The sequence below is a fragment of the Gorilla gorilla genome, chromosome 2 (assembly GCF_029281585.2).
Source record: "Gorilla gorilla gorilla isolate KB3781 chromosome 2, NHGRI_mGorGor1-v2.1_pri, whole genome shotgun sequence".
NCBI lineage: Eukaryota > Metazoa > Chordata > Mammalia > Primates > Hominidae > Gorilla > Gorilla gorilla.
In genome coordinates this window covers 63,535,827-63,548,495 of record NC_086017.1, presented here as the reverse complement: position 1 = coordinate 63,548,495, position 12,669 = coordinate 63,535,827, and the positions used below count along the sequence as shown (strand labels likewise).

The following is a 12,669-nucleotide window of genomic DNA, read 5'->3' as shown; positions in this document are numbered from 1 at the left end:
AGGTTGAAATGCATATTCATGTCTCAAGTTATAGACCAATGCAAGGCTGTTTTTCTAGCTGCTGAAAACACTTCTGGAAACTTGGTATACTGGTTTTAACACCCCAGAGCATGCAATAAGAAAAAGGCAAGCCCTCGGCTGGTTACAGAGAGATTTCCTAGGTGCCCTGAATGAAGGAGACTGTCAGCTTGACCATGAGTACTTCCCATGAAGGTCTGACAGCCAGCACCTCCATAGGAGTGTGCACTGAGAAAAGAGCTTGGTGCTAAGACAAGACACCGAAATTATTTATCTGGATAGCTGTCTCCTGAAACCAATACTTTTTATTTCCTGCATTTAAAAACAATTTCTTTGAATTGAAGGAAAAAAAATTTCCTCTAAGTTGAAGGGAAAAATTAAATCATGTAAGTTTATTTCTGCATCTTGAGAAGCCCAGAGAGGTTCCATGAACTACTCAAGGTCACACAACCAGCCTAAATAAACACTCTTTCCCTGCCCTACACCCTACTGCCTCTGTGAGCAACAAACACTCACATGTGAGTCAAACAACAGCTCAATTATATTTATGGAACTCACTTTGTCAAAGAACTCTACCATAGGTTTCTTTCCACCAGAACTTAATGATCCCACTTCCCACACATCCAAATAGTTCTGTTCTAAGTGTGCCTTTCTACATATTGGACCCACCTTTACTTCCCTTCTCAAGACCCTGCCAGACATTTTCCAGACACTAGTGAGAAGCAAGGCATAAATGAGCTTGAGAACACTGACTGAATATAAACTTGACTAGATGCAAAACAATGCCCTGCAAAGACTTTGTCCACCATATGTAAATGCCTAAAGGATTCAGAAATGTGCTTGTAGTCAATATTTAAAATCTAATCTCTTTTTATCTCCCAAGATGTTCCCTTTATGCCCTAGTTGTGGATAAAAATAGATATTCAAACATGGCACATCTACACTAATGAGGCAATATGCCTGGTACACTTGAAGGATGATGACCATCCCTTGTGTTTATTGAGTGCCTGCTCGGTGCCAGGCACCATGCTGGGCACGGATGTTCTGCTGTGTATCACAGCGGTGTGGCTTCCAGCTGACTGTGGCCCATGAAATATTAGGAAGGCTTGGTTCCTTGGCCCCTGCCTATCTCTATGATGAGCTAATAAATGCAATCAACAGGTAATTAAAAACAATCCTGATGTGTTTCAGAGAGTAAAATCTTAGAGAACAGTCGGGAAGACATTACTTAGCTGCCCCCTAGTGTTCTGGAAGGATTCATCAACTGCTGACAGGTGGAAGAATGCCAAGGAAAGAGTGCTGGGTTCTAGTCTAGGCCAGGGGGTCCCACAGCATGACCTGCAGACCAAATCCAGCTTGCTGTATGCTTTTATATGGCCTCAAGCTAAAATTGATTTTTACAATTTGAAATGGTTGGTGGGGGAAAAAATCAAAAGCAAAATATTTCATGACACAGAAAAGTCATACAAAATTCAAATTTCAGGGTCCATAAATGAAGTCTGATTAGAATAAAACCACATCCATTTGCTTATGTATTGCCCATGGCTACTTCCTAGCTATAGTGGAAGGGCTGAACAGTTGCTGAGGTGACCATGTAGCCTGCAAGGCCAAATACATTTTCTATTTGGCCCCTTATGAAAAGGTTTATAGACCACTGTTCTAGATCAAGGACCACAACCATTTGCTGTAGAACCCAGGGAATGTTCCATGGTCTCTATGCCACTGTCTCCATCTTCAAGATCCCAGACCTTCTATAAAGGGATACAGACTGGGATAAAGTTTATGAATGGTTTGAGATCCCCACCAGAATAAAGATGCTGTGTAATTTATGGAGAACGCAATTATACTGTCAAAGTATTAACCACGTGATTGTCATATTAATAATAAAAATAATAATTATATCATCCTAGATGATATTTAAACCTTCTCAGGAAAGTAAGTGGAAACTTTCGTTTCTAGGAGCCTGAAGTTCCCTCTCCTTTAATCATCTACTCCCAGGTTTTACACTTGCTTGGCAACAGGAAAATTCTGAGAATCGATGTGAAGGAATATAACATAAAGTATAAAATTGTTCATTAGTCAAGGCATGTTGGCTCTGCAGTTGACAATTCACCATGTCAATAGAGAGAAAAACAAAGCTGAGAAGAGTCACAGATTTTGATTTTTAAAAAAATCAAAATGTTGTTTTATGTACTGTTTGGGGAGGGGAAGTATCAGTTTGGGCTATTTTGATGATGCTTTTTCTATTTATGAAAAACTTCAAGGGAAGACTGGAATTGAGATCTCAACTAATCTGACTTGAAGTTGCAATTTAGGAAATAATAGCGAAAATGAATGCTTCACCTAACCTGAGGGCCCTCCTGCATACAGAAGCCATGCCCCTGGCTCAGCCAATATCATCTCCCTCCTCCTTCCTCTTCATGAAAAGACATTGTTTTATGAATATAAATAACAGACGTGCATACACACACACACACACGCATACACACACACTCTCACACTCCTATGACAATCAGAAAAAGAAAGGGAAGTAGGAAAAACAAGATATAACATGTTGGTGATGCTTAAACCTGATCAAACTAGACTGACTTTGGGGATTAAAGATAAAAATATAACTTCTTTGCCTCATATTAAATATATAGGGACATCTACAATCCTGTGAGCTGCTGAAGGGAAGCAAAAACCTATTTATAACCATTATATGTTACATTCTTTGAAGTTATGGAGTATAGGAAATCCTGAAAAGTATCTAAAATTTAGAAACTACCAGAAGCTACTTATCAATTTACAGGCCTTCTGTCTAAAAGCTGCTGATTTCAGAAGTACTTTATTACTAATTTCCTTTTAACAACTCATGACTGGAATCCTGGTTACTCCCCTTTGGACTTGGATTTAGGCTCAAAATCTACATGTTAGCTGTCTTTACCAGCAACTCTTATACCATGAAAAACAATTTCTAAACTTCTGTGAGCTTTATTTGCATTCTAACAAACTCAGCCCTGGGAAATGGCTGTTAAAATGCTATAGCACTTATTTTTATATAGCAAATCTTTCTGGCTCTATCAGGAACAAGAGGAATCAGACCCTCGCCTTGAAAGAGTGTCCAACTGTTTTCATGGCAGGCTGGATGGGTCCACCAGCCCTGGAAGTCTACGTGCCATTCCTACCCTTTCTGCCAGAGGTCTGTAGCTTCAAATAGAAAGGAAGACAGCTAAGGTTTTGTGCTGGGATGATTTATAGTAATACTAAAGAATGGGAAATATTATCATGGGAGAAACTCACATTGGGTTTAAGGTTATACTGAGTTATGGAAAGCATGAAAGGGATCCGATTTACATTCCCTTTCTTCCCTTTAGGAACTACTAGAGCAACCTGCCTTGATGTATAAATGATTAACTTTAGCCTGTGGCAGTCCAGGAGCCTCCTTACCTGGAAAGTGACCCTTTGGCTCTCTTAAGAGTTGAATCAGGATAACCCTGGCTTCCTGGAGTTCCTCCAAAGGGGACCACTGGGCACCCTTGGCACCAGGTCTTCAGGCAGCACTGGGAAGTAGAGGACTAAAGCCAGAAGCCAACATCGTGCAGCAGCTTCCTGCAACTGAAACTAAGGCCCTCGAGGAGCAGGATGATGAAGACTGCTGGTAAAGACAGCATCTGCTTCTCTTCCCAAATAACTGACTTCAGGGTTTCTTTTCCAGCCACCTCTCCAGTGGCTCTAGCTCACAAAACCCACTTATCCAAGCAAAGAACACTCCATAAACTCTCTCCCTAGGGTACTTACCCAGTAGAGCACGTCTGTCCAGCCCTCCATGGTGATGCACTGAAACACAGTAAGCATGGCAAAGGCAAAGTTATCAAAGTTGGTGATGCCTCCGTTCGGGCCAACCCAGCCACTCCTACATTCCGTGCCATTGGCAGTACACTGGCGTCCATTCCCTGAGAACGCACATGGAGCTGGGTCCTCTTCAGCTACGATATCTGCAAACAGAGCAAACAAGCAAACAGGCTGTACCGCTCAGGACAGAAACATCAGGAAATCCAAGCCAGCGGAAGGTGAGAACCCTTGCCAGAGCCTGGGACACCCTACTGCCCCATCTGCGTTGCCTCAGGATCCTGCTCGTCCTTCAAGGTTCCCTTCAAATGCTCCCTCCTTAGCGGAATCTGCCATTTCCTCTTGTCAGCATCCATGGATCTTTTCCTCTGCACCTGCGCTTACAGCATCCTCCTTAGGCTTAGATAGCACAATGCTGTTGGTTTGCCTCATGTTTTTACTTTGGAGGTCTCTTATCTTGTTTGCCAGGACACATTACACAGGAAATCGGGGTGGAAAGGGAGACTGAATTCTCATCTATTCTGAACATAGCTCACACTGAGAACTGGCTCAGTAAATGTGCTGGTATATCGGGCATTTTTTTTCCTATTTTGTTTTAGATTTTCCCCAAACCATGAAAGTTGCTTTGGGGAAAACAAAACATTTTTAAAGTTAAGTTAGCTACAATTCTCATTACTCACCTGAGTCAGCAAAAAAACATGTTTTGTGCATTTTTCCAATAAAAAGTTCCAATCCTATAATAGCATAGATTATGATTACAAATAATACCAAAAGGGCTATGTGAAGGAGGGGAACCATGGCTTTTATAATGGAGTTCAGGACAACTTGTAAACCTAGGAAAGACAAAAAAAAAATAAGTTTGTGAGCCAGGAAGACACTCCAATGAATCATATATATAATTCCTAACCATGCCTCCTTTACTTAGAACACATAGTAATAAAATTCAAAGAGGTATTTCAAAGCTTTTCATTAATATTAAGCCTGGATGTGAGATAGACTGAAAAGGAACCTTAAGGATCATCTAGTCAAACTCCCTCACTAGACAGAGGGAAAAACTAAGGCCTAGGGAGGAGACTGCCCAATGTCAAAGTTCATCATTCATTTATGCATTTCTTCATCCATCTGACAAAATCTCTTAAACATCTACCACGTGGAAATCATAAGGTTTGGTGCTTTGGAGCAATATGAAGACGGTTTATGTAAAATGTTTTCCCTCAAAAAATTATATTCTAGGAGACATAGAATTAAACACAAATAACTCTACCCTGGGGTAGCACATAGACGCTATATAAATATCCCAATAGTTAAAATTAATAGGTGCTGGGAGTTGAAAAGGCCAAAGGGATTGTGACCAACTCAGCATTCCACTGGAGGCTATATGATCAAACAGCAAACTGTTTATCATGAATGCAGGATGTGGGCAAACTCACGACTGTGCCTACCGCCAGGTTTGCTGAGGGCAATCACTCCCTGGCACCGTGCTCACTGAGGTTATCTACTGGGACATCTAGAGCCTGTTGTTAGAAGAATGCAGTCTTGCAAGTCTGCTGTAAATCAAGCTGCTGACCGACAACCACTCCCCTCTCTCCCTATCTCCTTTACCTAGTAAAATGTGAAAGGCTCTGAAGCTCAGGGCTCTTGTTCACTAGAAGCAAGGAGCCCCCTGACCCCTTCTTCCAAATATACTCTTTTGTCTTTGTCTTTATTCCCATGTTCATCATCCTTTGTTCAGTCCCCCAAGGTCCATGCAGGTGACAAGTAGGGATGAATGGGGTGAAGAAAGGGTCCTGAGGCAGCTTCCCTCTGGGCACAGCCCAAAGGCCAGGTGGGGTGGATTTCCACAGGTGGGCATGGGAGAGAGGCAACTTCAGGGAAGAAGAACATAGTACCAAAAGCACAGAGGAGAGTAGCACAGTATGGGCTTGAGGGTGATGAGTCTTGATTGGTGGTTAGTGGAAAAGAAAATCACGAAAGAAAAGTAGATTGCAGCCAGGGTTGTGGGTGTTGAATCCAGGTCATGAAGCCAAACTTTAGATCACTAGCAAAAGGCAGCTGCTTTAGAAAGACCAACAGGACAGCAGCAGGCCAGACACACAGAGAGGTAGTTCAAGAATGCTGGGGTAGGTGAGGGTGAAGATCAGGATGAGACCAGAACTCAGCAACTGAGTCAGAATGAGAGGAAGGTACCTATGGAGCACACCAGTTATTTGAGCCAGGGTCTTGAGGCAAAATCCCAGTGTCCCCAACAAAACTAAGCATTCCAAAGGGAGGTTCTCCAGGAATGAGGAAGGTGGGAGGGGAAGGGGGAGGTTGAGACTGACTTGAGCCTTGTTAAGTATGATGTTGGTATTATGTAATATTAAGGTAGATGTGTCCTGAAGCTGAAATGTGGTCTTGAGAGACAAGCACATGAGAAATGATTACTTCTGCCCTTGTGAGGTGGGCACTTTGTAATCCCAGCACTTTGGGAGGCCGAGGCAGGTGGATCACTTGAGGTCAGGAGTTCGAGACCAGCCTGGCCAACATGATGAAACCCCATCTCTACCAAAAATACAAAAATTAGTTGGGTGTGGTGGTGTGCGCCTGTAGTCTCAGCTACTTGGGAGACTGAGGTGGGGGAATCACTTGAACCTGGGAGGCGGAGGTTGCAACTCCAGTCTGGGTGACAGAGTAAGACTTCGTCTCCAAAAAAAAGAGAGAGAGAGAGAGACGATTATTTCCTACATTTAAAACTTTTGCTGCCATGGAGGTCTTAGGAAGACAGGGTCTTGCTGAGTCTGAAATCCTCAGACTCAGACCCATTACCTTCAATGGCAAAAACCGCAATTACGTTCACACCAACCTAATAGAAGCTACCCATGGAGTCATACTCAGTGCCAGAGTGTGGGTAAGGCTACCCGCCAAGGGACACAAAAAGAGGTCATGAAAAGAAGGATGGGGGCAGCACTCAGGATTAGGATTGGTTGTGAGGAACCAAGAGACTGAGGGAGAATGGGCAGGAACCCAGAACCTGCCCTGGAGACCAGGCCTCCTGACCTTGCGTTGGCATCCCCCATCCTCTCCATGGCCCCGTGACCTCAGCACGACTGTGCTGCTCACTCTTTTCCTTCTTACCTTCTCCTTCCCTGTCCTTCCCTGTTGTCTCTCCACCTTCAAACTTTCCATCTTCTGCTATCATCTCACTTTCCCAATACATATTCAGGAAAGAAAGAATGCAAGAAGCTGAGATGCTTACATCGGAAACCAGAATACAGCAAGCAAAGAGAAGACTTAGCAATAATGACAAACCTTTACCGTGATAAGCAGCACAGGAGGAGGCAGGGGAGAGGATAGTGAGGGAAGAGCAGTAAGAGGATTTCAGACTCAGCACGACCCTGCCTTGCTACAACCTCTATTACAACTAAAACTCTGGGTGCTACATCTTTGGATATGTAAATGTCCACATGGTTTTTTCAAAAATGATCAATTAGGACGATTTTCAATATTTTTACCTCCTACAAGGAACACATGGAAAGGAAAAGGCGACACCCGTTCCAATCCCCATGGCCAGGTTTCTATCGTTGTTTTGGTTTTCTTGAAACACCAATGGGCCATGCAAAACGAACTCCCAGCAGTTAGCTCTTCTAAATTCCATGGCAGTAAGCTTTGTGAATATTTTTTACATTTAGAGTAACTACTGTATTTCAGATTTGTCACATTTATGAGATGATAAAGTTGTATCCGACTGTGAACATGTATACTTTATTGCATTCCGCTCCTTTGTACATACTCAACATGTACGGTAGATCTCAGTGGATCTCATGGGACTCTAGTCAAGGAGGCAGAAGTGGGAAGAACACTGGGTCAGAAATGTGGAGATCGTGGGTCTGGTTCTGTCTGGCTACTCACTAGCTGTGAGAACTTACATTAGTCACTACCTCCAACAGGCCTCACTTTCCTTGTCTAAAAGATGCAGGTAGACCAGATGATCTTTAGGATTCTTTTCCACTTTGATGGTCTTGAACTTTGATAAATGTTTCCCTGTCCAACACGGAAGGACAGGGAAAGAGAAGGTAAGAAGTTAAACAGTGAGCAGCACAGTAGTGCTGAGGCCGTGGGGCTGTCGAGAGAATGGGGGACGTCAACACAGGGGTCAGAAGGCCTAGTCTCCAGGGTGGGTTCTCGGTTCCTGCCCATTCTCCCTCAGTCTCTTAATGTGGGTGCTTAAGAACTCCACAAATGCCTGATTCACCACCTTGTGAAATAAATTTACCTTTCACTGAATGAATATATATTTCCATACACACATGCACACAAAACTATGTCTTACAGAACAGTCTGGATTCTCTTTAGCAGGGACTAAACAATTCCAAGATAAGTGTAAACAGTCAGACATTCCTGGACATTTTTAACAACTACAAGTACTAGAGAAGAAATCAGCAGGCCACGGCTGCCAACCAGCACTAGAAACAGCACACCCGACAACCTCTGATCCTTTTCTTCAAAAGCCTATTTGAGTTTGATGAGAGACTGGGATGTTCCCTACCTAGGTGGTTAAAAATATAAGCTCAAAAGTCCTCATACAAGACTCAGACTCACATTTTTCCCTGCTGACCTGGGGGAGAGTTACATACAAATCTCCCTATCAAATTTCAAACAGTGATGTCTGTTGGGGAAAGGAAGAAATACAGTTTAAAACTAATTCTCAATATCTAGGAGCACTGCACTAGTTTAGTAAAAACCTCATTAGCCAAGGAAGCAGACACAATGCTATGTGAGTTCTTGGATTTTTCACTGGCCAGAAGCTCGCACGCACACACGCACACAGCCACAGCCCCCAAAGTCTGCACACAACACATACCATAGACAGGCTGTCCTGTTATTTGCTCTTTGGGGGAAAAAGCTGTCGTGGTTACTTTGAAATTAGATTAAGCTATAACAACTAAATCTGGAAGAACATGTTTGCTCACTGAACTTCTCATTTAATCGTGTTACACTTAACAGAGCCAGTCATTTCCAAGGTATTTCTGTTTTTCTCAATTGATTCCACACAGTTCTGTGGTTTTGACTTGTGCTGATCTTTTTCAATGAAAATAAATGAACCATCTGGAAAAACAAGTACACATAAAACACCACTTCCTACATTTTAAAATGTTAAATTTGGAAATTTTTTTTTCCAGAGGATTTTTGGTGCATTCTAAGTGCCAACAAATTTAATAAAAATTTCATGAAGAACTTCTGGAGAGGCAAAAAATGTGATCTGTGTTCTTCTGATGGCTTTATGAGTTGTGAAAAACAGGCACACCCTGCAATCCCATATTCTTGCTCAGAGGCACCAGCCCTCAGAAAGGTGTTAGGACTTCTACCCATGGAAGTCCCCAACACAGGAGTCCTATCAGGGGCAGAGCCCAGTGAGGCAACCCCAAACACCTTATGGAAGGATAAGAGGCTGCAGCTGCTGGCCAGGGCACAGACAGGGCATCTATTCCAACTCAGGTATGATTTAACCTGGCCTGGGGGCCTGGAGCCAGAAGCACACTGGGGCCTGGCACTGAGTGGTATGGTAGGGCCTAACGGCTAAAACTCTCTCTCTCACCCACTGAGAGTCTCTGTGCTCCAGACATCCTGTTAGGGGCTCTCCCTCCATTATCTCACTCAGTTCTCACAACAGCCTTCAAGGCAGGTACTCCTGTGCCCTGTATCCAGGTAAGACAGGTGAAGCATTCATCCCTTCCCCCAGAGCTGGGTAGCACAGTTCCTGATAGTAGAGGATCTAATCAGAGCTTCCAGGAGTCCATCCCTCTGATGCTCCCCACTTGGGGGGGAAAAAAAAGGCAGGCAGCTAAGTACTCCAACACCCTCATCCACAAACCCACCACTTTCAGAGGGGCAGGCCTGGGAGTGGAGGGGTGGATGGCAGCATGGTGCCAGAGAGGAAAAATAGACTGGAATTAAAGGCTTGAACCCAAGGTCTCACCCCAACACCTTGTCTTTCTGCAAGAGAAGATTCTCTCGTCCACAAAATCAGAATGACAATAACTGCCTGCCATTCTGTCATGGGGATCCAATGTGACAGTGCAAGCCAAAGTGTCCTGTCAACTGTGAAGGAGGCCATGGTCGTCTGCTGACCCCTGGCTGGCACAGAGCAACTCACCTCAAAGCACCAATGATTCTGAGACCCACCTGGAAGAAAAAACCAGCACACTCCTGACTCTAGGAAACAATAAGTGCTTACTGGGCACTCCTGACACTAGTCGAAGTGGTCGCAACACTCGAAAGGCACGGAGGGCTTTGACATCAAAGCCTCCAGATTTGCCGCTTGAGTGGTTCCCGCCTTCTGTTTCTTTGGTTAATTGTTCCAAAATTACACTAAACAATCTGAAAGAAGAGAAAGAGAAAGAAATGTTAGAGTCTGTCACCCCAGGGACGCAAAACAGGATGATAATTGTATTTATTTTTGAAAAGGGCTAATTCTGTGTGGCTGCTGCTTAAATAAAAGGAAGACAAAGACAAGAACTGGGCTGTGGAATTGGAATACAAACGACGCCACCTCCAAAATGATTGGGACAGGGATTAACCCCATCTGTTTTTTATCGCAATGGAGCAACAAAGAGCAAGTCTGTTCCCAAAGAAGAGGGGACTCCCTGGGAACTCAATGATGACAAGTGGAACTGCTGCAAACTAAAACGACAACAGTCATCTTGGTGGCTACCATTCATGAGCACTTGCTATGTGCTAAGCACTGCACATACATTGTCACATTAATTCTCACAAAATGTTATGCAGCAGGAATTATGAACACCATGTTACACACGAGAAAACAAACTCGATAGGAATAAGTAGCTTGCCCAAGGTCACACAACTAGCAGCAACACATGTAAACACAGGCATGTGGACCCCACTAGAATGCAGGTTCTGTAACAGCAAGGAGTTTTAGTCTGTTCTGCTCATTTGTGCATGTGGTCTGTTCTAGTCTAGTGCCTATTACAGTATCTGATACATAGGAAGTACTCCAAAAATATCTGATGAATCAATCAATGAATGACTTCAAAGTCTCACATCTTAATATGTTATATGTAGTCAATGTAGTCACTAACACACACACCCCAACCTTCACCTTCATAGGGATATTTGGAGGATGTAAATCACAGATACTAAGGAGCTGTGCAAAGGCTAAAGGCAGTTACCTAAGGTAAGGTATTAATATCATCATTCTCTCTTTTGAAATGTGAATAATATTGTACCTGGCAGCCACAATAAATTTTTTCCTAGTCTCAGAACGTTCAGATAAATCTATTTTCAGGCAATCTGCTCATTTAACAGTGACTTTTGCTCTTTTAAATAAATACTCTTTGGAATTATTGCTCGTTTTTCAGAGTAAGTATAAAATTTGTCCATTTCAAACAGCATCAACTCTGGCCAATCAGATTGTGGGAATGACTGGCCCAGCAACAAAGAAAAGGTGTCCAAAGTTTAATGAGCAGACAAAGCAGAAACTGCCCCCACTGGCGTGCCTCTGGATTGCCAAGACACCAAGTCCATAAAACATCGGGTGGTCTGATTACAGCCCTGATTGGGTATAGTTGTGTAGTTCTGGGGCATTTATAGATCAGCCCTTTGTTTTGATAACAGTACAGCAATTAGCAACGAACCCAGCCAGGAGGGAAAACAAGCCCGGTCTCTACCTTTACAAAGCTTCAGATGGTGAGCTCTCCCTAGTTATGACTGAGGAAATAGATCAAATTTATGACAGGCTTCTCTCTCTTCAGCATAGTTTTTAAAAGATTACTGTAAATCCCTGCAGCAAGGCTAAAGTGAAAAGTCTCTCCTCCAAAACAAATTCATAGCTTCAGAAAAACAAAGAAAAAGAAAGAAAGAAAACCTCAAACTCTCCTGAAATGTGCAAGCCACAGGAATTTTCATCCCAAAGGGTTAGCAAAGTAATTTATGCAGGTAGTGACTGAAGACTGCTTTCAAGTATCCGTGTTTTGCAACATATACGTCATGGTCCCTTTACTCCTTGTTCTTCAGCAATGTCCTTGAAAACACATGAAAAATGTCTCTCTCTTGTCACCAAAGAGGCCAAGTCAGAAAGAGAAGCAGGCTGTGTTCCCAGACAGTGCAGGGCTGCAAGGGGCTGGGGCTGGTTTCCACTCCTAAGAGTTATGAGATATTAGGAAAGTCCCTCTCCTTCTCTGGGCCTCAGTTCTCCTCTCTATAAAATGACAAAACTGGATTTAACGACTCAGAGAATGACCTTTCCACTCTAATATTCTGTGATTCTGTTCCTCACCACCACACCTCTCAAAAAAAAAAAAAAGTGCCATGGGCCTGAAGAGATAAGGACAGGATGAGAAAGGAGTAACTGACTCTAGATTGTTATTAAAAGTTTACCCCAAGGTGGGAGAAAAAAGACAAGGAGCTGTCTAAACTGACTAAAGTCAGAAGCACCAGAATGAGGAGTCACGTTCTTCAAAAAAAAGCTTTAGAGCCTGAATGCTTGAAATATATCTTTATTGAAAATTCAGAGGCATGGGATAAAAGTTGGCTTAGATCAAACTTTTCTCTAAAGGAATAACTTCAGCTCTGGCAGACACACTGAGTCCTCTTGTGGTCACATTAACAGTTAACATTTTAGAAATATCAATTACTTTCTTAATGTCTTGGTTATTGGGAATCTTGACAAAAGCAATAGGTCACTGTTGGAATGGAAAAATCCAGTGGATTGAGATACAGACTGTAGTTGGAAACTTTAGTGAGTAGGAATTTGATTCAAAAGAAGACATCATAATTCTTTTTCTTTTTTAAAACCTTTCTTCTGTTCTTTGACTCCAATTTCAT

The 12,669-nt window shown here is 42.9% G+C and overlaps 1 protein-coding gene across 5 annotated transcripts in view; it reads right to left on the bottom strand.

Moving 5' to 3' along the window:
- The window catches only part of CACNA1D (calcium voltage-gated channel subunit alpha1 D), a 318,247-nt gene that overhangs the window by 143,278 nt on the left and 162,300 nt on the right, over positions 1 to 12,669 (bottom strand). For all 5 annotated transcript variants that reach the window (XM_055382671.2, XM_055382674.2, XM_055382670.2 and 2 more), the window contains exons 5-7: positions 10,064 to 10,206; positions 4,530 to 4,682; positions 3,799 to 3,995 (exon numbers count right to left, since the gene is read on the bottom strand). In XM_055382671.2, the coding sequence (XP_055238646.2) occupies positions 3,799 to 3,995; positions 4,530 to 4,682; positions 10,064 to 10,206 (493 nt within the window). The remainder of the gene's footprint in view (positions 1 to 3,798; positions 3,996 to 4,529; positions 4,683 to 10,063; positions 10,207 to 12,669) is intronic.